Source organism: Phascolarctos cinereus, unplaced genomic scaffold (genome assembly GCF_003287225.1).
Source record: "Phascolarctos cinereus isolate Bilbo 61053 unplaced genomic scaffold, phaCin_HiC Scaffold_2;HRSCAF=192, whole genome shotgun sequence".
In the NCBI taxonomy this organism is placed as follows: Eukaryota; Metazoa; Chordata; class Mammalia; order Diprotodontia; family Phascolarctidae; genus Phascolarctos; species Phascolarctos cinereus.
The window spans coordinates 189,498,471-189,524,876 of NW_027555625.1; the positions used below are offsets into that span (position 1 = coordinate 189,498,471).

A 26,406-nucleotide genomic window follows, 5' to 3' on the forward strand; every position below is an offset into this window, starting at 1 on the left:
GTCTTTCAAATATGCCCCTTTCTCTCCTCTAACACAGCCACCTCTCTAGTACCTCATCAAATCACAGTTGGATTATTTTAATAGTCTACTGGTTGGTCTCCCTGCTTCAAATCTCTCCTCATTCTAATCTATCTTTCACTTAGCTGTCAAATTGATCATATCTGAAAATGTCACTCCCCTCCTCATTCAATCAATTTTTGTGGCTCACTATTCCTCCAGGATCAAATATAAAGTCTTTTTTTCAAAGGCTTTTAAATCCTTTTATGTCTTGACCCCCTCATACCTTTCCAGTCTCTTGTACCTTATTCCCTGCCATGTTTTCTTCTTTGGCCTCTTCACTGTTCCTTGTAGAAGACATTCTATTTCTCAGCTCTGGGAATTTTCTTTGGCTATCTTTCATGTCTGGAAAGCTCTCCCTACTCATCATTGGCTCCCCTCTTTGCTAGATTCCTTTGAGTCTCTCATAAGATTCCACTTCTACAAGAAACTTTTCAGTCCTCCTTAATCTTAGTGCCTTCCCTCTTACATTATTTCTATTTTGCTCTGATTATATCATTGTTGATTGCATGTTTTCTCCACCATTAGACTGAGCTTCTTGAAAGCAAGGATTGTTTTTACCTTTCTTTGTATCTCTAACATTTAGCAAAGTGCCACACATAGTAGGTGCTTAATAAATTATTATTGACTTGACATCTCCCCATACATGCTGTAAACTCAAAGTGCAATAACTGAATCTTATTCTTTGTGTTCTCCTATATTACCTAACTTTGTGTCTTCTACTTAGTGGGCACTTAATTTCTTTAATAAAAATTTTTGAATATATACCTAAGTTTATCTCTATCCAGAACCTCTCTAACATATTTCCAGATAGTAATATCCCAAGGAGGGCATAGAAATTGCAACACATCAGGAACTTTACCTAATATTATATCAAAGAAGACTGGTCAAAATAAATATCCCCTAAAGAAAGAATCAAGAGGTGGAAGGGATTTCAGAGACCATCTTGTCTAACTGAATAAGAATCCCCTCTACAGCACTGAATGAAGAATTTGAAAGCTGGAAAGGACTTCACTGATCACCTAACCCAACTCATGCACCAAAGAATGAGGAAGGGGAATCTCCTTGGCAAGATGGCAATATCCAAAGAGCTTTTACAATATGGGAATGGGAAAGGGATGGTGTTGATATTTTATATGTTGATGTTAATTACATGTGAGTTGCTCGGAGCTACCTCCTCAGATGTCATAGGCACACAAAGTTGCTACCTGTAGCAATGGATCTGAATTCCTATATCAAAGAAATAGTTCTGTCCATAGGACTGTTTTGTCATTCTTCTCTTAGATTTTGTTTTAGCTTCTCAAAAACTTTCAAGTGTTTTTTTTCTTTTTTTCTTTTTTCTCTTTTTTCCCGCAGAGACAATCCCAGATGGGGAGCTGCCAACACAGCCCTGGCTCGATGGCTCCCACCAGTCTATGAAGATGGAGTTAGTCAGCCAAGAGGCTGGAATCCCAACTTCCTTTACAATGAATTTCCACTACCACTGGTATGTACACCACAATGCCATGGAAATGGAACTGGCATATATTTTTCCATAGCACTTACAGAGTTCTACTGGCCTTCAAAAACAGAACAGCGCCATGTACTTTTTTGATGTTTACTGGAAATGACATTGTACAAGCATGGGCATTCATGCAGTCATTTGAGCTATGGATGAATAAACTGCCAGAACAGGGAAGGACATCTAAGGACCATCTGGCCCACCATCCTCATTTCATAAGGAGTAAATGATCCCCAGAAAGGTGGAAGGGACCTGCCCAAAGCCATATATTGAATCATATGAAGAGCTATGACTAATTCCTTTTGACTCCTCCTGAATGATCTTTCCCAAATCTCAAAACAGTGATGTTTCATAATTGACCTGAACTGAATCTTTTGTATAAGTGGAGACAAAGATGGAAAGGGATTTACAATGAAAAAGAGAAGTGTTTATTTGCTGGGGGGAAGCATTAAACAGTTGACAAGGTTAATTTGGTCAAACAGATGGTCAATTCCTTTTAAAATTTTAAATTTTTCCTTGACTTAACAGGCTAGCTAGGGAAACTGACCAGTTATCTCAACAAATGTAAACACCTTGTTGGTTTCCATTTACAATGAATTTCTTTCAGCATATTTTATATAATGCTTTTTAAAAATTCAGAATTATGACACTGAAACCAATACAAATAACTAAAGTGACTTTGTAACTGCTTACCTTTAATGTCATTCCATGTAGTAGCATAACATATTTTCAACCGCTTGAATTTCCCATACATGAGGATTCTTTGCCCAGTCTCATTAAATTTTATGAATTCTACTGGGGGAAAGATACATACACACACATGCATATACATATATACACATTTATACAAATACACACACACATACACACACACACACACACACACATATATATATCTTTATATGTGTGCATGCATACATAAGGATATATATCAACCAAATATATAATAATTTAAGCAATAAGAGGAAATACTAATAATTAGGGGGACCAGGAATCATAGAGGATAAACAGGTGAACAAAGACAGAGTTTGGTTTTTTTGTTGTTGTTTGCAATAGTTGCAGAAGTACCTATACAGATGAAATCAGGGATATACTAAGTATCGAATTATTATGCAATGAGAGAGAATGCAGCATAACATGGTAGACAGGGAGTTGTTCTTACCATCAGGAAGTCTCATGTTGAAGTCCTACCTCCAACCTATATTTTTTTCTGTGTGAGCCAGGATTAACCTCTCAGTGTTCCAGGCAACTTTCTAAGACTATACATTTCAAAGAAAATGACCATCAACATCAGTAATGAGAGATTTCCTTATCTGGAACTTCCCAATAGCAATGAAATATGAGAAATCAAACTGAATTTAGTGTCTTCTATAAAAGTCATGAAATTGTTGCTTAGCCCCAAAGAAGTCTCAATTTTATTGCAAGCTCTTTGAAAAGAGGACGGGGTCATTTTCTGTCTTCATATCCCAACATCATTTCTTCCACGTTACACTGCATTTAATATTGTTAACTTGAATTTGAATGCACAATACTCATCCATTGTTACATTACTGAACTTAAACTGATTTTCAACTGCTCAAAGTTGGAAACAATTAGTGTTGGAGAAGATCACTAGAGATATTTTTTCACACAGTAAAGAGGAGAACACAACATCTAAATTTGCAGAGCCATGCATTCATCTTCATCAAATGCTTGGTTTTAGCCTTAAGATTGAAATTCACAATGCACTAAGCAATATGTGACTTTTGACAAACTTGCTTTTGGCTATCAGTTATCTACTGATGCATATACCTGAACGTGAAAGAGTATTAATCATAAAAATACCTATCCTGTGTGACTGAAGGATACTTGGCCAGATAATTTCTTGAGGTTCTTTCCAGGTTTAAAGTCAATGCTTCTGTACATCCAGTGGAATGCAAAGTATTTCAGTGCAAAGTCTGTTTTCATTTTTTGTTTTTGCATCCCCAAGGCCTAACACAGTACTTGGTATGTAGTAGACCTTTAATAAATACTTATTGAATTCCATAAACTCAGATATTTTTTGAATTATAAATCTACACAGGAAAAGTGTAGCTCAAATATCTTTGAATGTAAATTATAATTCTTCTACTTAGTATTAAATGATCACAAAAATGTCCTCTATAATGGCCAAAGGAAAGGATCACACTGCTAGATTCTCCACCATCTATATAGAAACTGGTAAGGTATAAGCAGAGGGAGAAATCTGATCTGGCACCTTATCTTTATAGCCACATTTACCACATGGAGAATTCCTATCCAAAAATGACAGCTTTTTTTCTGTCTGCTATCTCTCCTTCTTAACAACTGAGCATTTTGTGAAAAGTTAAGAAGAGCTGACATTCCTAGCAAACTAACTTTCCCCCCCGCCAGGTTCGTGAAGTAACAAGAAAAATTATCCATGCATCAAATGAGGCTGTGACAGAGGATGACCAGTACACTGATCTCCTGATGGTGTGGGGACAATACATCGCTCATGACATTGCATTCACACCACAGAGCACCAGCAGAGCCACCTTCTGGGGAGGAGTTGACTGTCAGAGGACATGTGAAAGCCAAAATCCCTGCTACCCCATACAGGTAAGCTTTAAGAGATGGTTCTGAAAGCTCTCCTTCAAACAAATTCAGAGCTAGTGGTGAATCAAAACCCTTCTGTCTGACATCCCTGAAATACAAAACACCTTTATGTTGTATGGACAGCCAACATGAGCTAAGCCAGAAATTTGAGAAACTCTTCCAACCAGCTGGCCCAGGTGTCTGGCACTACCTCCCCACTCATTCATATTTGGCCACACAGTGTACAAGAAGAAAACTGTGTTAAAAGAAAAATTGCTAAGTGCATTTGAGAGAGGAAGCAAGATATAGTGAGTAAGTAAGTAGTGGACTTAGAATCAAGAGACCTATATTCAAACTTCTATCTACCTTATCTTAGGAAAACCATTGACCTCCTTGAATCTCAGTTTCATCATCTGTAAATGAGGGATAATAATATTCTTGCTACCTTATAGGTTAATATTAAGAAAGCACTATATAAACCACAAAACGTCATATCCTGGTATGAACTGCTCCTGTGGAAAGTATGGTATACTGCCTCATGCAGCATAGCCTCCTTCAACCATTGACTGGTGGCAAATTATCAAGAGAGGCCAATCCAATATGGGAGGATTAGCCAATTCAATAGAATAATAAATACATCGAGTATTGAAACATAGCACCTGGAACACTGCTTCTCAGATGTAGGGCTTCCACAATCATGATACTTTGTGAGAGTTTGCTTCCAGTCAAAATTCTGAAGATATGTTAACTTTATAAGTTGCCAGAGAATACAACTCATCAAAAGCAAAGACATTTAATGAGATAGCATAGTAAGAAAAATAGCAATAGAATAATACCTTTGTTACACTAATGTATTTTCCTTTCAGTCTAGCTACTCACTTCTTGATCCCCAGGCTTATAGACCTCATTGTTGGTTAGATTCTCCTGGGACTCTCATGGAATTTGAGTTGGAAAACTTCCATGACAGGTGCAATTATAGGACAAAAACAACATTTGTCCTTATATTGCTTGAGTCTATTCAACCCAAACAGCCTCTCAAAATTCTGGTTGTTTCTTTGCTGTCTCTTCTCATACTCCCAATCTTTCAGATCCATGTAGGTCCCATGACTTTCCCTTCTCCAGCCCCATATATATTCTATACATCATATTAGAAGCTGGGTTCCTCGGAGGTATCTACCTGAACTCACCTTGCTGACTTTTAAAGGTCACTTAAGGGCATGGCCTATCATTCTTTATCCTTGCCATTACTCTTTTTTCTAAATCACTCAAAGAACTTGAGCTCATACTTCATAACAGTATCATCTGACATGGCTAAATGAATATTTTAGTCAGTTTAACACCTTTTGTGGGCCATAATAACTGTTACGGGCCCTGAGTTTTTCTTTAAACCTCTTTCCTTATACTTTAAGATGCCACTCAGGTATCACCTCCTATTGACGTGTTTTCTTAGTTCCACATGTTGTTAATGACCTTGAAATACTATGTAAAGGGGCAGCTATTTGGCGCAGTGGATAGAGCACTGGCCCTGGAGTCAGGAGGACCTGAGTTCAAATCCCCGGCCTCAGACCAAACACTTGATACTTAAGCTGTGTGACCTTGGGCAAGTCACTTAACCCCAATTGCCCCCCAAAAAAAAGAAAAAGAAAAAGAAATACTATGTATTATTTGGAATAAATTGTGTCCTTGATGTGTTTCTCCCAGAAGAATGTAAGATCCTCGAGGGCTGGGAGTGTTTTGACTTCTGTCTTTTTTTCCCCAGCATCTATCCTTTACCTTATGCTAGTAGGTACTAAATAAATATTGATTTGATACAATTTCAGGTCACAGCAGGGCCATTTTCTAGTCTGTTGTCTAGAAAGTCTCTCCATGATAAGAACAACCTAACTACTCTTTAGTCGTAGACAAAAGTTATTAGCTCCTACCTAACCAATGCCAAGCCTAGTTCCCTAAGGCTAAAATTACCTCTTCTTTTAATCCCAGTACCTGCATTTAAGATGCCACACAGCAATACTATTTGGGATAACATATGTATAAGCATATATATTTATATCTATATAAATACACATATATGTATATGTATACATGGATAACTGATGGGCCCACAGACCTGTCAGTGAGTTAGGGAGGTGTCTACCCCAAGCATGTGAAGACTTCCTCTTGTGGAATGGGCATATGAGAATATTTCATTCCAATAGCCATGAAGGCAGCTGAAGCAGCTGCTGTAGAGCACTTCGAGCTCAGTCACACATCAAAGACATCAAAGTCATCCACTGCATCCCAGGCCATCGCCAGCCATCGTGACTTTTGTCTTGCCATTGAATTTTGGTGACTCTGGAAGAGAGAGTGAGGCTGATGACTTTTTGCAACTCTATTTCATTTATATCCTAATGATGTCACTTAAAACTCCATGATGTCATTGATCCTTTTCCAAAAAGGACAAAGAACAACAGCAGCTAGGCAGACAATTTGAAAATAAAACCAAACAAAGGAAAGATAAAGAGCCTAGGTTATTATTCACAATCTATTTCAATCATATTCCTGCCTGTACTTTCTTTATCTATCATCAGTACTACCAACTCCCAGGTCTGGTGCTTATTTTATCCAGCAAAAAACCCTTCAGTCTTCCCAAAAGAATGTAGTCTGGCAATATCAGCTTTCACCAGCATGCTTTGCAAATTTATTCCAATTCCATAAATTCTTTAGGTAATTACACTATTCATTACCAGTAACTGGAAAGCATTTGGCAGCGAGGTAACAGAGATGGTAGGTTTTTCTTTTTAGGGTTTTCTAGTTTATTTGTTTGTTTGTTTTTTAAACTAGAGTTTTAATGTTGCTCTTCCTCTTAGTAGTCCTGTATTTATGGACAAGTCACGTGACCTCACTGACCTTCAAAAGAGGATGGTAATGCCTACGACTGTTTACTTCAAAAGGAGGAAAGTACTCTGTGTGGTAATTATAATTGTAGACTTTTGAAGTAGGAGGAGAAAGAGTATGAAAAATGTCAATAGTCTTCAAGAAAGGAATATAGTAATAGCCACCCCCTGGGAATCTGGGAAGTTTCCTACCCATACTCTTCCCAAAGGATAGTTCAGTGACCTATGGACCATGTACTTTGAAGATGCAGTCACAACCAAAAAAATGAATTGATAACTTTTGATTTCATGATATGAAAAGAACTAGTTTTGTCTACAAGCTTTTAGTGAAATTTTTAAAAATGTGAATATGAAGCTCCATTATTCAACTGTTGCTTGCTTTTTATTGTTGTTGTTAAGGGTCTGGACTTGGTTGTTGGGGGAGTCCTCCCACTTCTAAATTTTGAATCCCAGCAAAGGACAACAATAAAACAATAAAAACAACCCATAAATAATTCAATTTCCAAACTGCCCCTCAGGGAAAGGTTTCCTACTCTTCTCTGGGCCAACAAAGATCTTTCCATCATTTAGGTGAATCTTTAGAAACAAAGTGTTTGATTGGCTTTCTCCCACACCTGAGAACTCTGTAGTTTGTGATGCTGCAGTGCAAAGATACTTTGTTGGGAGAAAGGGAGTAAAGGTCCTGGGGGAGTAAGGTTCCACAGTGGGTCTGCAGTAGTAATGCCAGCTCACATTAAATGGCACTTTAAGATTCGCAAAGCGTTTTAAGCATATCATTTCATTTGATCTTCACACTAACCTTGTATGATAAGTGCTATTATTCTCTTTATTTTATAGCAAAGGAAACTGAGACTCAGATACTTTCAAGGATCACATAGGAAGCAAGGGAAGGGGGAGGGAGATAACAAGCATTTATTAAGTTCCTGCTATGTGCCAGGCACTATGCTGAGTACTTTAGAGACATTATCTCTTTTGATTCTCACAACCACCCAGTAAAGGAGATGTTATTACAATCCATATTTCACAGTTGAGGAAACTGAGGCAGAGCTATGTGACTTGCCCAGCTAGTAAGTATCTAAGGCTAGATTTGAACTCAGGTCTTCCTGACTCTTGGACCAGCACATTATTGTGTCACCTATCTGCCTCTGAGGTGATGTTTGAACTCAGTCCTTTCTGACTCAAAGTCCAACACTGTTTCCATTACCCTACCCCTCCAAAGGCAGATCCCCAATCAGAAACCCATTTTAACAGTGGACCCTATGAACTGTACTTCCTTTCGGGAATGAGAGTTGGTTTTACATGGATTGGTTTCATTAACTGATTCAACTGCCTAAAACCTACCTAATTCCTTGTGGTAAACATTTAGTTCTCAATGGGAGAAGAGCACTGAAAATTAATTAATGGTGGAGTCTTAGTTCTGAATTCTCAGCATTTACTAGTCATTCTTGGTCACTTTCCATCATGTATCTTGCCAGCTACAGTGCCTAGAATTCTTTTCTGGTCAACTCACTTTTAAGAAGCCTTAAGACACCTTAAATGTGTAAGGTTTTTTGTTTTGTTTTGTTACTAGAACTACCAATTTTCAGGAGACAATATGAGTTGAGGTTTAAATTTAAAATTCTGAACACAATTCAGTCACAGGTTCAAAAAACAGTCCTCTTTTATGTTCCCCCAGATAGAATATAAGGATTAAGAATTTTTCAGGTTCTGAAGACAGATATCCCATACGTTCTTTAAGGTGGCTTCAAATACCATGTCCTCCATAAAGTCTTTCCTGTCTACCCCTGGTAAAAGTAAAGTCCTATGATTAGTGGAGGTGACCAGCAGAGCACTGGATTTGAAGTCAGAAGAGATCTGGGTTCAAGTCCTTATTATATAATATACTAGTTATGTAAATGAGCAAATTACTTAACCCTCTCCGAACCTCAGTGTGTTCATCCATAAAATGAGGATAATAACACTTGCACTACCCATCTCACTGGGCTATTGGTAGAGAAGGCTTTTATAAAACTTAAGGTATGACCTTTACAACTCTCTCTTATCTCTCCAAGGGGATAAGTTTTTTGTATTGGGCTGCAGCTGCTAGAACAGTGACTCAATTTTCTTGGCCTCAGTTTCCTCATCTATAAAATGAGGAGGTTGGTTTCCATGGTGTCCCTTCCAACTCTAAATCTGCGATTCTACCCTGATGAAGTGAAACATAGTACTGTCACGCTTAGAACAAGAAATGCTCTGCTAAGTTTATAACATTTATATTTCTATCTTTGTTCCTTGACTGGTTTAAAAAAAAAAGCAACTCTATCTTCCTTCAGCTGTCTCCTAATAAAATGGAGATGCTGAAAACAAACTTCGCCGAGTTGTATGTGGCCTGAAATGTGTTGCCATTATAGGTCTGGTATTCACCCACTTAACACAAGTTCAATGGGTAAAATCATCCCTTCCCAGACATGGAAAATGATCCCTTGGAACTCAAAGCCATTTTCCCTCCTTATGTTCTTGCCAGCAATATCTCTGTGAAGCACGTAGCCTTGGCATATCACTGAGGTGACTCACCACGCCTCATTACATAGGCACACAGTGATATATTGCAGGAATTCAGAAATAACGGAGTTTCAGAAAACCGCTGCTGATATGCAACTCCCCATTAAATGGGGCCCTTCAGTGTTAGAAGCAGGGAACATCAGGACTGAAGGGAATTTTTTCTGGTATATTATGAGTAATAGGAGAAATTGGCATTGGCTTTTTAAGATAATTTTAGCTGCATTTGGAGCATCCCCCAGGTGCTCATTACCAGAGCATACTGTAGCTCCTCTTAATAAATGTCTTAAATTAATTCATATCACTTCAATTCAATAAATAATTGTTGTCAGTTAATGAATTCTAAAATATTTATGTAATATAATAAATATTATGCCATACAATATAAAATGTGATGCATAAATTTATAAAGAAATGGAGAAAGAAATGGCAAATCACTCTAGCAACTTTCCCAAGAAAACCCCAAAGGTGGTCACAGAGTCAGACATGACTGACATGACTGAACAACCACAAAATAAAATATATGTACGTAAATATAATTAATACATACATATGTATAATAAATGATATATCATACAATAAATGTAATAAATGTTTACTTAGGATCACCATATAGATTTAGAACTAGAAGAGACCTTAGAGTCACAGAGGACACTTCCCCTCATTTACAGATGAGGAAATTGAGACCAAGAGAGATGAGTGATTTGTAGAAGTCATTATGCCATTGATGGGCCATGAAAGCTAACAGTAAGTTCCTGACCTCAAGGACTTGGTGTGTTGAAAGAAGAGGGGAATGAGACATGTACATAAATAAGTGAGGGCACTGGACTTGGAGTCAGGAAGACTGGGGTTCAAATCCTGCCTCAAATTATCTGTGTGACCTTCGGACCAAAAAAACTTGGGAATAGAACTCTTATTGCCTCTAAGATCCATTCCAGATATAAACCTCTCATTGTATAGTTCTAGGAACAAAAGAGAGATCCAGATAAGTGTTCTAGAAAGGAAATCTCCCTTTTAGCTGGGTCCGGGAATGTGAGGCCCTCTTTCTTGATTCCCTAATCAGGAAAGACTTCACCTGAGCTAAAGGAAGAGATAAATTTCAACAGAAGATAAAAACGGAATATTTTACCGGTAGAGAGGACAGCCTACACAAAGGAAGAGAAAATTAAGGGTGAGGAAGGAAATTGGGGAAAATTTTAATAGTCTGATACGGTATTGTGAAAATATTAGAATGAAATAAGGCTGGGGAGATCACAGTACTAGTACAAGTTAAGGAGATGGATGAGAACAGAGATCAACAAAGGGGATAGGTGATAGAGAGAAACACCTAAAAACAGTAAATAGTATTGTATAATTTAGAACTGAAAGGGATGTAAGAGCTTCTCCAGTCCAGCCCCTATTTTCTGAATAAAGAAACCAAGTTCCACTTGTAGGTGGCTTACTCAAAGCCTCACAGAAGAACTAGGGTGCCTTGATTCCAGATCCTGTATTCTTCCCACTACACTATACTGCCTTTTATCTTCCTTCAAATCAGATGCACCCAGGAAATTGTAAACACAGTTGCATATCCATTCTTTCATGCAGCTTCCTGCCAATGAAACATCATCAATAGGAAAGGAATGCCTGCCTTTCTACCGTTCCTCTCCAGCCTGTGGCACGGGGAATCAAGGAAGTCTCTTTGGAAATCTGTCCAAATCAAACCCAAGGCAACAAATGAATAGCTTAACATCCTTCCTTGATGCTTCCACTGTTTATAGCAGCACTCCAGCTATAGAAAAGAAGCTGCGGAATTTGACTAGCGAGGAAGGGCTGCTTCAAGTCAATACACTCTATGCAGATGGAGGCAAAGAGTATTTGCCTTTTGTGACTCAAGTCCCTTCACCCTGTGCACAAGCTCTAAACACAGAGGAGTCTGAAAGAATTGAGTGCTTTTTAGCTGGAGACAGCAGGGCCAGTGAGGTGATCTCCCTGGCTGCCATGCACACCCTTTGGCTGAGAGAACACAATCGTCTGGCCAAAAACCTAAAGATATTGAATGCCCACTGGAGTTCAGAAACCATTTACCAAGAGGCCCGGAAGATTGTGGGGGCCCTGCATCAGGTATGTCACCCAACCCACTGAGTTTATGACGCTATCTATATTTTTCTTCTGTCACCCCTTTGCAGTTATCATCTTCATTTTAAGAGCTTTGGGTTCATTTTTGCAAGGAGGAGGAGACAAAGAGAAGTTAATTAATATCTGTTTCTGCCACTAGATAGCATCAACTGTTGAGATCTTGGGCAAGAAGATAGCATGTGGCCCTGGAATGGACTGAACGAATTCTAAGGTCTCGTATAGCTCTAAATTCTATGATACTGTGTCATTTACATTATCTGGGACCCAGTTCTCTCACCCATAAAGTGAGGGAACATCAAAGGTCCCTAAGTTCTAGTCCTAGTGTTCTATGATTCAAGCTGCCTCATTTTTTAGGACTCTTCGTGCAAGAGACCTTAACACTGAATTAAAGTCATAACAATAAATGAGGGGCTATTATGTACTAAAAATAACAATCTCTTAATGATCCTCTGAATATCTATCATCTACCAGTATTCCTCATTTTTCCTATTTGAACCCCAGAACTGTTACTCAGATAACTGAGGACAATGTTTGATTGCATTATCTGTCAATGTATTTATCCTTTCCTTGGTGGGTCCTCTTTTATGCTAAGTGATTCCAACCTTTCCCCCTCTAAGTGTCAATTTGAAAGAACGTTTTTGCTTTCCTTTTCATTCTTAATAAAAAGGATCAAAATAATGAACTTTCCACACCAAGTGTTCTAAGGCTGACCAGACATGTTACCTCTTATTAGTGACCTCAGGTGCCTAAGACAGACTTAATGTCTACCTCTACCCTCAGTGTAATGGACTAGAGGTTAATTGTTCCAGAAGGAGCAATGGGTTTCCTCAGTTAGCTCTAATTGATATAATGTATTCATCCAGACATTTAAATAAATTGGTATTATATCTTTTGAAATGATCAAATCCTTCACCCAATATAGGTGATGACCCTTTGGAAATAGGCTCATAGAATATAGCCTTAGTTGAATGTGGTTATTTATTTTTACAAAAAGGATTATATTACATATTAAGGATTGAGCATTCTGCTGACACTTAGGATAATTGGGTTGAATCAGTGATGCAGTATTGTATTGGAAAAAGCATGCACTTTGGAGCCTTAGTTTGGATTCCTACATTTGCCACATAAGCAATTAACCTCTATTTCTTCACCTGCAAAAAGGTTTCCTCACCTATAAAATCTGGATAATATTGGTTACACTTCCTATTTCAAAGAGATATTAGGAGAATCCAATAAGCTAATGTATAAGAAAGTACCTAATAAACCTAAAACCTAAGATGACTATACGTGTGAGTTGTTACTCTGAGTCATATATGTAGTAATATTGCCTGGAGTAAATAAATTAGTGAATCTAGAACACTCGTCTTTTTGGAACTGGGTGAGGTGTTTAAAGTCCTTTACTTCAATTATCATATTTTACAAATGAGGAAACTGAGTTTTAGACAGGTTTAATAATTTTTCCAAAGTCTCACCTAACTGATTTCAGAACCCCAGATATGAAAATACTGAAGGAACTTGGGAAGGAGTCATATAGATTTTAAATATTTAAATGTGATATGAAAATTTAGGCTTTGGGTTGTTATTTTAAAACTAGATGATCCCTAAGAGCCCTTATAGTTCTAACAGTCTTTGAGCCAGATTTTAACCACAAGCAAATATTGGAACAGTATTTCACATTTACAAATGTGAAAAAGCCATAGCTTTTTCTTTCTTTCCCCTCCTACATATAAAAACTTGTTGTTATTAATATTTCAGGCCTTTTTCTTCCTTTAGCTATTTTCTACATCATATTCTGTTTATATTCTTTACCTGCTAATTTATTATTTTTACAATCACATTTTCTCTTGGCAAATTTTATAGTTAATGTACCCTTTTTTTAAACATTTTACCATTATATTTGAATCTTTAGGATAATGTGATGTTATGAACTCATTATCTTTCTCTCTAAACCCTCCCCTCTTCCTAAATTCCCTGATTCTGACAAGGGCAACTCCATTCTTTTGGTCCCCTAGATTTCTAACATTATATAGTGACCTCATCTGAAAGTAGGTACAATATTTTATGTCTGGTGTACCTCCTTCTCTCTATTTAAAAAAAAATAGAAATATATTTCTGCCCCCCCACCCAACTGAATAAAAAATATAAAAAATAAATTTCTTATAACAAATATACATAGTCAAGCAAAAACATATTCCTCCAATGGCTATTTTTAAAAAAAATGAGTTTCATTTTACTACCAAATATATCACTTTTCTGTCATGAATAAAATATTCCATTCATTATTGGTTCCAAGATAGGATTTGAACCCAGGTCTTCCAGACTTTATGTATACCACTCTATCCACTAAACCATATTGGTTTTTCATACTTCAAAGTGCCACATAAATGTGAGCTATTATTATTCAAAGACCATATCAAGTGCCGTTTCTCTAATTTTTATTCTGACTCAAAGAAAATTCTTCTACAGTGATTTTTAATTCAAAAATCTTTATTAAATACCTATTGCGTACAGAGCCCTATGCTAGGCTCTGCACTGATATAGGGTTGACATGGAACAGGACTTTGACCTCATAGAATTAACAGAGATAGTATCAAAGCATACTCGTATACTTTGATAGCATACTAGCAAAGAGATATAGGATGACCAGACTACATTATCATATGCCAAAGTTCTTGGGGGGGGTACTATGAAGTAAAGGAGTTGGACTATAGGATCTCTACCATCCCTGGCTAGTCCAGATGGCACGTAGTAGGTACTTTAAAATACATACCTTACGTTTCCCAGAACAATCATAGAATTACATATTCATAACTAGAATGGACATTATGTCTATCTAGTCCAATTTAATATCAAGAAACTGAGTCTCAGAAAGAGGAAGTAACTTACTACAAATAACAGAATCATTATTCAAACCTAGGGTCTCTGGTTCTAAAATTTTCTTCTAGACCCTGACTCCCTCTGCCACCATACCATGAATTCAATTTAATCCAACAAATATGTATAGGTAAAAGTTCTTGTGTTGCATGTTGGAGATATAAAGAATGATGGGAAACAATGTTTACATTCATCTCATCCACTAGCATCTCACATTCTATTGGAAACCATACATTTGATAATTTTAGTACAAGAAAAATAAAGAAGAGAGTGAACACTAACTAATGGACTGATTAGGAAGGACTTCATGGAGGAAGTGGCACCTGAGTTGAATTTTAAAGGAATCTAAGGATTCTAAGAGTCAGGGACCAGGGACAAGTGCATTTCAGGAGTTGAAAGGTTTGTGAGAATGCAAAGAGGTGAGAGATAGAATATTTTATCCAGAAAAGGGGTCCTTGAGTATTTGGTTCTGTCTTAAGATAGAAAACATATTAGTCCTATGGGGCTTGCCCACCTCTCAAAAACTCCAAAAGGCACAGAAAGTCTTTATTCCCAAATACTACTACTACTACTAATAATAATAATAATAATAACATGGCAAATAATAACAATAATGATGTAACAAAAACCTAAGAACCTCCTCTGCAAGAAACTGGGATTCAAAAACAAACAAGAAACTACATCCTCACTAGCTTACATTCCACTAGAAGAAAAATGATCACAGATATTTACATAGTGCTTCGTAGTTTCACTAAGTGCTTTGCTTACAAGGTTTCACTCGATCCTCACAACAGTCCTATTAGGTAGATGAGGCAAGAATTCTTCCAATTCTGTAGATGAGAAAATTGAGAGATGAAATGACTTGCCTAAAGCCATGGAGATTATGTTTTGGGAGGAGCTTTGATTAGTGACAGACATGGAACTCATACCAAATCTTTCCACTCCACTCTTACTAATACTTTATATCCTTTTAGTCAAAGGCAGTTAACAACAGGAATTTTTTTCCCAAAAATTTTCTTTTAATACTCATTGGACCATAAATATATATATATATATATATATATATATATATATATATACACATATATATATATGTATATATATACGTATATATATATGTATATATATATATATATATATACACATGGGGGGGGTATGTTTTACCTATGCTCTCTGTCACCAGCTAGACTGTGAGTTCTTTGAAGACAAAGATTGTGTCTTGCACTTTTCTGTATGTCACATATCTTATACTTACTGGGCAAAACAAATATTTGATTATATGGCAAGTGAACTGTGATAAAGTCCCTGGATATTCAAAAATTTGAATTCAGTAATAAATGAATTGGTAGATGGTGCAGTGGATAGAGTGCCAGTCCTGGAGTCAAGAAGGCCTGAGTTCACATCTGGCCTCAGACATTTACTAGCTATGTGACCCCGGGCAGGTCACTTAACCTTATTTAGTACAGTTTCCTCATTTGTAAAATGAGCTAGAAAAGGAAATGGCAAACTATTCTAGCATTTTGCCAAGAAAACCCCAAACAAAGTCATAAAAAACTAGACATGACTGAACAATAACAATTTTTTTTTAGGCAATTAGGGTTAAGTGACTTGGCCAGGGTCACACAGCTAGTAAGTGTCAAGTGTTTGGTCTTAAGCCAGACTGGAACTCAGGTCCTCCTGACTTCAGGGCACGTGCTCTATCCACTGCACCACCTAGCCACCCCTGACAACCATTTTCTAAACTAAAGAAAATGAGAAAAAAAAGTTTATTCTCCCTTCCCCCCGCCTTTAGGACAGGGTAAGTTACTTAACTGGTAGTAAATCTACCCTATTATTTAGGAGGGCAAAACAATTATTTCACATGACTTTATCATTGACCTCTAAGGGTCACAGAACATTAGTGCTGGAAGGGGTCTTAGAGTCCATCAACCATGACCCATGACTGTGACAAACAAGGGAAACCATCAGAGCTACAACATTCCTCTCAGTAATTTCAGAAGTATTAATGATAGATGACATTTCTATAATGCTTTAAAGTTTGCAATATGCTTTTACATATGTTATCACATATGACACTCAGAACAGCCCTATGAGATAGGTGTTATTATTATTCTCATTTTACAAATGAAGAAACTGAGGCTTAAAGAGATAAAGTTATTTATCCAGGGTCACACAGTTACGTAGATTCTGAGCTGGGAATGATTGGAACCCAGGTGTTACTGACTGCTAACTGAGTACTCTTGTCACTATACCATGTTGCCTCACAAAAATTACCAGGGTAATTTAAATGTTAGATGATCACTTCCCAGGATTTTGTAAAGGTTGTTACTGTGCAAATAAGTATTAGAATAGATGATCTTTCCATTCTGTGATACACAAGTCTGTAATTCTATGGAATTTTTGATTATTCATTAACTAGAATAAATGATATCTTCTACGTATTGGCAGATAACTCCAGCATGGTAGATTATATTTGATCATGAAGAGAAATCTGGATTTAGATTCAGAGAACTTGTGTCTAAATCATGGTTCTGTTCTTTATTAGCCATATTACTTTACCTTTCTTTTTTCTTTATTGAAAAATGAGGGTCTTGCTCAGGTAGAACTAAGACGGCTGAGTACAGGCAGCCACCCAGCTGAGCTCTCCCAACATTCCCCTCCAAACAACTTTAAAATACTTCTTCAAATGAAATGTTGGAGTGCCAGATCCAACAAGAGGTCAGAGTGAGATATTTTACCAGCCTAAGACAATTTGAAAGGTCAGCAAGAGATGGGTGGGCACTGGCTCAGAGTGCAGCAGGTAGCACCAGCAGTGGGTCTAGGAGGCATCTGCAACAGTGGTAGCAGCAGCAGCAGCAGCAGCAGCAGCATCTTCAGGATCTCAGGCAGAACAACTGTTCAGAAAGAGATTCAAAGGAAAGCTTTGTTGGCACCAGGTACAGTTGGTGCTGATAAGCAGATTGGGTCATAGTTTCAAGGTTGAAAGAAATGCTTCTTGTAAGTCACAAGGGAGAAAGGATCCTGGTCATAGTTCCAGAGCCAAGAAGAGCACTAATACTTGGGCTTCAGGGGAGCAGGCACCCTTCCTGGATAGAGACCAAAGCACAGACCAGAAAAGCAGTGATCACACCACCTTAAACACATCAAAAACTTGCAGACTTCCATAACTAGCTCTGAAAAAATTAGCACAAAGAAGTTTGAAGATTGGGACAGTGCTTTCCCAGTCCCAAAACAGAATCCAACTTAACATGAAGTTCAAAGTCAAGAAGTGGGCTGGAAAAATAAGAAAAAAAAACCCCAACCATAAAAAGGTACTATAGTGGAAGGGAAAACCAAGATATGAACTCAGAAGACAATAATATGAAACTAGTTACAAGCAAAGCCTCAAAGAAAAATGGTAATTGACTCAACTTCAACAAGAATTCCTTGAAGAGTTAAAGAAAGTATTAGAGGAAAATTTAAGAAAAGAAATGAGACTGAAGCAAGAAAATTATGAAAAGAGAATTAACAGCTTAGCAAAAGAGGCACAAAAATACTGGGAAAAAATTTAAAGCCCTTTGAAAACAGATTTGTCATAATGCTAAAAGAGGCACAAAAATTTACTAAAGGAAAGAACTCCTTAAAAACAGAATTGGTCCAATGAAAAAAGAGGTACAAAAGCTCACTGAAGAAAATAATTCCTTGAAAATTAAAATTTGGCAAGTGGAAGTTAATGCCTCCATAAGACATCAAGAAACAATAAAAATAAAGTCAAAAGAAGAAAAAAATAGAAGAAAATGTGAAATATCTCATCAGAAAAATAACTGATCTGGAAAAATAGACCAAGGAGACTCCTTGAGAATCAGATTGAGAATCATTGAACTACCTGAAAGCCATGATAAAAAAAAAAAGCCTAGGCATAATATTTAAAGACATTATAAAGGAAAAGTACCCCAATATTTTAAATGTAGACAGTAGAATAGAATTTAAAGAATCCATGGGAGCAGTTAGGTGCTACAGTGGATAGAGCACAGGCCCTGAGGTCAGGAGGACCTGAGTTCAAATCCAGCCTCAGACCAAACACTTGACACTTACTAGCTGTGTGACCTTGGGCAAGTCACTTAACCCCAAATGCCTAAAAAAAACCCAAACAACAGCAAAAAAGAATCTATGAATCACCTCCTGAAAGAGAGCCCGAAATGAAAACTCCAGGGAATATTTATAGCCAAATTCCAGAGCTCAAAAGTTAATGAGAAAACAATTCAAGCATCCAGAAAGAAACAATTCAAATATCATGGAGCTACAGTCAAGACTAACATAAAATTTCATGATTTCTACATTAAAGGAACGGGGGGCTTAGCATATGATATTCTGAAAGGTAAAGGAACTAGGATTACAACTAAGAATAACCTACCCAAAGAAACTGAGTATAATCCTTCAGGGGGAAAAATGGATAGTTAGTGAAATAGAGGACTTTCAAGCATTCCTGATCAAAAGACCAGAACTGGATAGAAAATTTGACATTCAGATAGCAGACTCAAGAGAAGCAAAAAAAGGTAAACATGCAAGAGTAATCATAAGAGACTTAAAGTTGAAATGTTTACATTCCTATATGGAAAGATGATACATGTAACTTCTAAAAAACTGATCATTATTAGGGCAGTTAGAAGGAGTCTACATAGACAAAGAACATGAATAAGAGTCTGTTATGTAGGGATGATCTCAAAATAAAATGGCAAAAGTGAGAAAGAGAGATACATTGGAAAAAGGGTAAAGAATCACATATTAAAGAAGTATACAAGAAATAACCTTTATAGTGGAAGAGAAAACAGGGAAGGTGGTGGGCAATGCTTGAACCTCACTCTCATTGGAATTGGTTCAAATAGGGAAGAGGAAATAGGGAGTACAAATGTGTTTTGTGTGATTTCACATGTATATGATAATATTTGCTTATCTTCTCATTGGATGGGTAAGGGGTGGGAAGGAGGGAGAGAATTTGGAATTCAAAATTTTAAAAGAAAAATATTTTAAATAAATCATTTTTAAAAAAGAAAAATGAAGGGCTTGGAATGCATCATATTTGCAAATATTTAGATCTCGAAAGGACCTTAGAAGGCAGCTAGTAAAACCTCCACTTATTTTCCAGATGACCATCTGAGATTCATAGAGTTCAGTGACTTGTTCAAGGTCTTAAAGCTGAGATTTAAAATTAGATTCTTTAATTCAAAATTTAGCATTCTTTTCACATACTGCATGGCCTCAGATGATGTCAAAAAGTCCCTTCCATCTCTAGAACCTATGATGTTTTTTCCACATAAGATCAGCCAGTCAATAAACATTTATTAACCACCTACTAAGTGCCAAGCATTGTGCTAAGCACTGGGGTTACAAAGAAAGTCAAAAGACAGCCCCTGCTCTCAAGGAACACTCTAATGTGAGATTCAATATGAAAACAAATATGTAAAAACAAGATACGTAAAGGATAAATTGGAAAATTTCATTAGAGCAAAGTCACCGACATCAAAAAGGATCAGAAAAGCCTTCTTGAAGAGGTGGGATTGTAACTGGGACTTGAGGAAACCAAGGCAGTCAGGAGCCAGAGATGAAGAGTGAGAGAATTCTAGGTAGGGGAAAGAGCCAATGAAAAGTGCCTGGAGTCTTGGGTTGGAATGTCTTGTAGGAGGAACAGAAAGAAGGCCAATGTCACTGAATCACAGAATATGGGGGTTGAGATGTGGAATAAGATGGAGAAAGACTGGAAATGTAGGAGGGGAACAATTTATAAAGTGCTTTGAATTACCAAATAGATGGTTTTATATTTGATCCCAGTCCCAAAGCAGAATTGATTAAGTAAAAGAGAGCCACTGGATTTGATTGAATTTGAAGTGATATGTATCACATGTGACATGATTGTAAGGTGACTATAGGCTTAAAGCAGGAAAAGAATTTACAGACCATCTATTTAAATAACCTCATTTTAGAGATCAAGAAATAAAGTCTATGGAAGTAAATAAATGCCCAAGATCACAGAAGTAGCAAGTAGCAAAATTAGATTGGAAGCCATATCTTTTGACCCAAATCCAATGTTCAAATGAGGTTTAAGATCCTTTTCAGCTGTAATTAATTTTGGTTTTCTTTGCATATTTTAACAAAATAGTTTATTTTATTTTTACTTTTACAAGTTTTATTTTATTTTAGCAAAATAACAAGATAGGCTAACATACATTTCAGACTAGATGGTGAAGAAAGTAGTAAAAGAGTAAAACATGCTTTTTTCCAAATTCTGTCAAGGTCAATCACGGAAGATGAAATCCAGATACGATGTAATTATTTGGAAGAGCATTAGTTGGCTATTTGCAAATGGCTGACTTTGGGAATTAGTGGTGCTATATCAAACTTTAATACCAAATTCACTCTGACTTCCCTTTGTCACAATGTGCTTGTTGCCCTCCTCTGGGATAGGAAGTTAAATCCCTGGTAGACTAGAGATAGAAAAGTTGTCACAAACCAAGTTTACACTTGATCTCAAAGTGGGCTCATTGTCCTGGACATAAATGGTTTATCTGTTTCCCTTCCATTTCAATGAGATGAAACCAATAAGTATCAAATGAAAATATTAAAAACCAAACTGTTGCTATTCATGCTATAAATGTAAAAAAAACCACATTAACATTATTGGGAGATTAAGGGGCAGCTCAAAACATTTGCCCTTGTAAATTGTATCCCATCATCCTGTATGAGGCAGTATCTGCTTTACAAAGTCACAACAGCTGGCTTATGATTTGAGAAATCCATTAGACTTTTGGAGCAGGTAGGGTGGGGGTGAGGGTGGGTTAGGAGTATGGATATCTGCACAAGGCCAAATTTGGATGGGTTGTGCTAAACAAAATAGAATCAATGTCACAATCTAAAATTTTCTGTGATATCAATAAACAAGCAAATATTTCTTAATTACCTACCACGTATAGTCCAGGCACTATGCTAGGCCCTAAGGCTACAAATACAATAAATGAAACAATCCCTACTTGCAAGGAATTTCTGGAGATTCTAAATTACAGGGAATCTAGAACAAAGAGTATTTTATTTGGATCAGGTAGCTGATTTCATTACATTAAAGAACACCTGGTGAGAACTCCACCAATGCAAACCTGTGCCTGCCCTACAAATTAAAATCTTGCAAAGTTGCTTACATAGTCATTATGTCAGAGATGGGATTTGAATGCAGGTCTTCCTGATTCTGTGATTATCTCTATATATACCACACCATACTGTCTTTCATTAACTTATTTCAAACTGTCAAAATCACTAAGTTCAGCTCTTTTTCTAATCCAATTTTTTCAATTTACAAAGATTTGCTTTGTGTTTCAATGAAAGTATCCCATAGTGGATTTGAAACATTTCCCTGGAGATCTGTTTCCTAGACTCAGATTTAGAGCTGAAAGAGAACATAGAGATCATGGAGTCTAAACCTTTCAAAAGAGTTTCAGAATCATGAAGTAACTTGCCCAGCTATTAAGTTTCTAATAGGGCAGCTAGGTGGTGCAGTGGATAGAGTGCCATGCCTGGAGTTGGGAAAATCTGAGTTCAAATCTTCCCTCAGACATTTAGTACCTACGTGACTCTGGGCAAGTCATTTAACCTCTACTTACCATAATCCAATGGAGAAGGAATTCTAATATCTTTTTTCAAGAAAACCCCAAATGTAGTTACAAAGAGTCAGGCATGACTGACATGATGGAACAGCAACAAAGTTTCTAGTGGGAACCCAGGTTTTCCTTACTCCAAGTCTCAAAGTCCAGTATTCTATCCATTAAAACATGCAGCCACTCTAGTGGTGAGTTTTCACACTGATGTGAATTTGTGTGTGTGTGTGTGTGTGTGTGTGTGTGTGTGTGTGTGTGTGTTCTCCAATGTCACCAATGAAATAAGGCATCAGTAGCACAATGCACAGAGTCTTGGCCCTAGAGTTAGGGAGACCCATGTTCAATCCAGAGTCATACACTTACTAGCCGTATGATCTTGGGCAATTGACTTAATGTCTGCCTCAGCTTCCTTTTCTATAAAATGAGGATATTAATAATCAAGAATCAAATGAGATAATATTTTAAAGCATTTAGCACATTGCCTAGCCCTAGGACATGGTAGGTACTTAAATATTTGTTCTCCTCCCGATGGGTTTTTTGGTTTGTTTATTTTTTAGCTATATATGTAGACCTACAGTGGGATGATTCTACTGGGATAAGAATAAGAAAAATAACTGTCACATAGGGAGTTGAATAAAAGTTTGACTACATCCATGATCTCAATGAGAATCGGTATTTTTTCCACCAGTAGACAACACAACCTGTCTACATGTCCCATCCATCCTATAAGACTTTTACACAATTCCTTCCACAATCTTACAATATAAGACTTACCCAATATTTTAAAGATTCTCCTCTGGAGCTTTTAAGAATTCACAGATACCAGGGCTATCTATAGACAGACATTTCCCATTTGATTATTATCCCCTCTTTTGCTACATCACTGACCCACTCCTTGATGCTTTCTTTTATGCCACTTCTTACATGTAATTCATCATGATAATATGCTATAGACTAATTATACCCAACACATATCTTTCCATTGGTCTTTGGTCACTGTTATCATGATTCTTCTGAAAGTTCTCTGTCTTAGGATTTTCAATCATTTAGCAACACCTCAAGGAGAGTGGTGTTAAAAAAAAAAAAAAAAGAAAAAAGGAAACATGGTGTTTTTGTTAGAAAAGTCTCTTGGGATCAGAGAAATGAACTATAGTTTCCCAAATTAGATCCATCCTATTATCTTCCACCTGTTCAATTCTGCTTCCAGCTCATTATTTATTTGTAGGGTTCCTCCAAGATTTCTAGCTATCAAGGGATTAAGTCAATAGGCTGCTATCCGCTTATCTCATAATTTAAGCAAAATTTAGTCTTTGATCACTTGTTCTTTTCTGAAGGATTACCAAGTCTCATTTCTCTTGAATTGTCTTTGATCTTAAAGAGGAGGACCCATGGTATTCCAGGATTCAATGCACTTAACACAAATCCCATATCATCCACAAACCACAACACCCAGAAAACATCATCTGTTGGGAATCCATCTTCCATTTGGAATTTGTCCAGGATATCCTACAAAACAATGGTTAAAACATCAATATATGGATACGTACGTTATTCCTAATTCCCACATACTATGGTTCAGCAAAACTAGCCTTCTCTCTGTTCTTCACACACAGCACTCCTCTCATCTCCATATCTTTGCACTGACAATTCCTGATGTCAGTAATGTATGAGACATACCCTACCTGGAACTCATTTTCTTCTCAATTCCTCCTCTTAGAATCTATCACTTCCTTCAATATTCAGACCTATTACCACATTCAACATGAAAATTTTCCTGATCTCCCAACCGCTAGTGTCCTTTTCCCCTAACTACATTGTAATTAACTGCCTTATGTTTATTCTTTATGTACTTATATATGTACATGGATTCTCAGAAAGAATGTAAGCTCAATGACAACAAAGATTATTTTCACTTTTTTGTATTGCATGATAGTATCTGAAACATAGTAGATGCTGAATAAATGTTTGTTTATTTTTTTGTTTTGCATACATTTGTAATCTGTCCCTTCCACTGCTTCCCTGCAATTAAAAAAATAAATAAAACCTTTATCATACACATGAATGGTCCAGTAAATAAATTCCCACATTGGCCATACTCAAAAATGTATGCATAATAAGTGCATTTCAATGGGCTGAGATATAGATAGATAGATAGAGATAGACAGATAGATAGATATAGATATAGATATATACACATATATATCATATATAATATATAGATATATAGATATATTCTTGCTCTATCTTCACTTGATATTGACACACAGAGAATTATTGAACAAAGATTTCAGTATGGATTTATTTATGGAGGAATTTTATAAGATTTAAGCATATGTGTGGGAGGCATCTTGTTAAAGATTTTAAACATAGGTTTTATTCTACTGAGTCAAATGTGTTTTTATGGTCTATGAGCAATAAATATGGTGGAGTCTTATGTGAGTTATGTGAGTTACACAGTAAATTAATAATAGAGATGTATTCTGGTATAGAGAATAGTCTATTAAAGTTTTCCTGTTGTCTTTTCATATTCTCATCAAGCATATTCTTAATATATTCATAGACTATAAGATTTATAGAGATAAGAAAGTTGCTGATTTTTTTTGTCAAGTTAAAAATAATTTTTAAAATACTATTATCTGTAACCACTTCCATTCTTTTGGAATGTTCCTCTTTGAAATATCTTGAAATGGGGCAGCTAGGTGGTGCAGTGGGTAAAGCACTGGCCCTGGTGTCAGGAGGACCTGAGTTCAAATCCATACACAGACACATAACACTCACTAGCTGTGTGACCCTGGGCAAGTCACTTAACCCCATTGCCTAGCCAAAAAAAGTAACAATAATAATGAAATATTTTGAAAACCAACCAGTGGGTGCCCATGGGTACATTTTTTGTATATATTTATGTAACAGGAATTTTGGGTCAACTCTTATGAATAGCCTCACTGGGTGATCATCCCTGTATCTACTAGCTATTGACAATTTTGTTTATGCATTTCTCTCCCAGATTCAAAAGTAATCAAGAGATATGCTTTGGTATTTTCTCATTAATTACCAAAGTTGCAAACATCTCTCTCATAATTAATTTTGAGCCACCACCCCACTTTATTAAATATTATTTGTTAAATTAACAGGAAAAGGAACCCTTTTTTCCAATTAGCTTTCATTTATTTTTATACGTATATCAAACACTGTAATCCCCAAAACTTAAAAAAAACTTTAAGGTTACTATGGGCTATGTAACATTAATTATGACAAACAATAAAACAAAGATACAATTACTTACAACGTAGGAGTTGTAAGAAAGATGACAGCCAAAATCACCTTTACTTATTATTTCAAAGGCTATTTTCTCTTCAATTCTAGAAACACAATCCCACTGTTTAGCTTTCTCAGGATAGTGTCCAGGCTTTCAAGAATTTTCTTTATCATATTTCTTTGCAAGATAAAAATTAAATTAGTTCTCTCAGAAGAGAAGTTCCTTCATCCTCTTTCTTTTTCTTCTCCTCAGTCTTCCTTCATATACAAGAGGTAAGTCTTTCAAAAAATTTGAGTGTCTATAATATCTGTGAAAGAGGTTATTGAAGCTGGTATTAGACTTACGTAAGTACAGATTTTCTCCTCTTATAGAATATAAGATTCTTGAGGCCAGGAATCATGTCATTTTTTTCTTTGTATACCCAGAACGTGTCTTGTGTAAAATAGGCACTAAATTAATGTTTGTTGATTGTGTGCCTATTTGGTAAGATTTAGTTGCTCTTCTTAGTTCATTTTCTAATCTCTAAGCACAAGGCTTATTATGCCTTTCCTCTTCTTGAAAATATTCAGCACACAGTAATGAGGGGGAGTACTGGTGAGAGTGGAGCTTGGCAGGGACCTGGCACTGTCCAGTGCTGAGGGAAAAGACTCAGAGAGGTCAGACTTGCAGCCTGCCCTGTTGAGGGTCAATTTCTTCTTCTTTTCTAACAGCTGGAGCTGATCTCACTCTTCCAGCTCTACTTCAGTCCTGAGCACTTCCAGAATATGGAGATTAATCACCAGTTTCTTTTTCTTTAGACCATTTTTTTGATTCCTTTTTTTTTTTATTTAATATGATTTGCTTATGCCGTTACTGCCAAATGTTAGAAGGCTCTTTCAAGTTCTGACCGCAGACTTTGCATTTATGTTCCTTTGTGGGAGACTGAAAGACTATCCTTCAATGACTAGAAAGAACCCTAGAGAAACTGTAGAGACCATCCTCCCTTCTCCCCGTACT

At 36.6% G+C, this 26,406-nt stretch overlaps 1 protein-coding gene across 1 annotated transcript in view; it reads left to right on the forward strand.

The window, feature by feature from the left end:
- Positions 1 to 26,406, forward strand: part of TPO (thyroid peroxidase) — a 135,896-nt gene that overhangs the window by 76,363 nt on the left and 33,127 nt on the right. Inside the window, exons 7-9 of the mRNA XM_078149153.1 lie at positions 1,414 to 1,543; positions 3,950 to 4,156; positions 11,128 to 11,643. Coding sequence (XP_078005279.1) covers positions 1,414 to 1,543; positions 3,950 to 4,156; positions 11,128 to 11,643 — 853 coding nt within the window. The remainder of the gene's footprint in view (positions 1 to 1,413; positions 1,544 to 3,949; positions 4,157 to 11,127; positions 11,644 to 26,406) is intronic.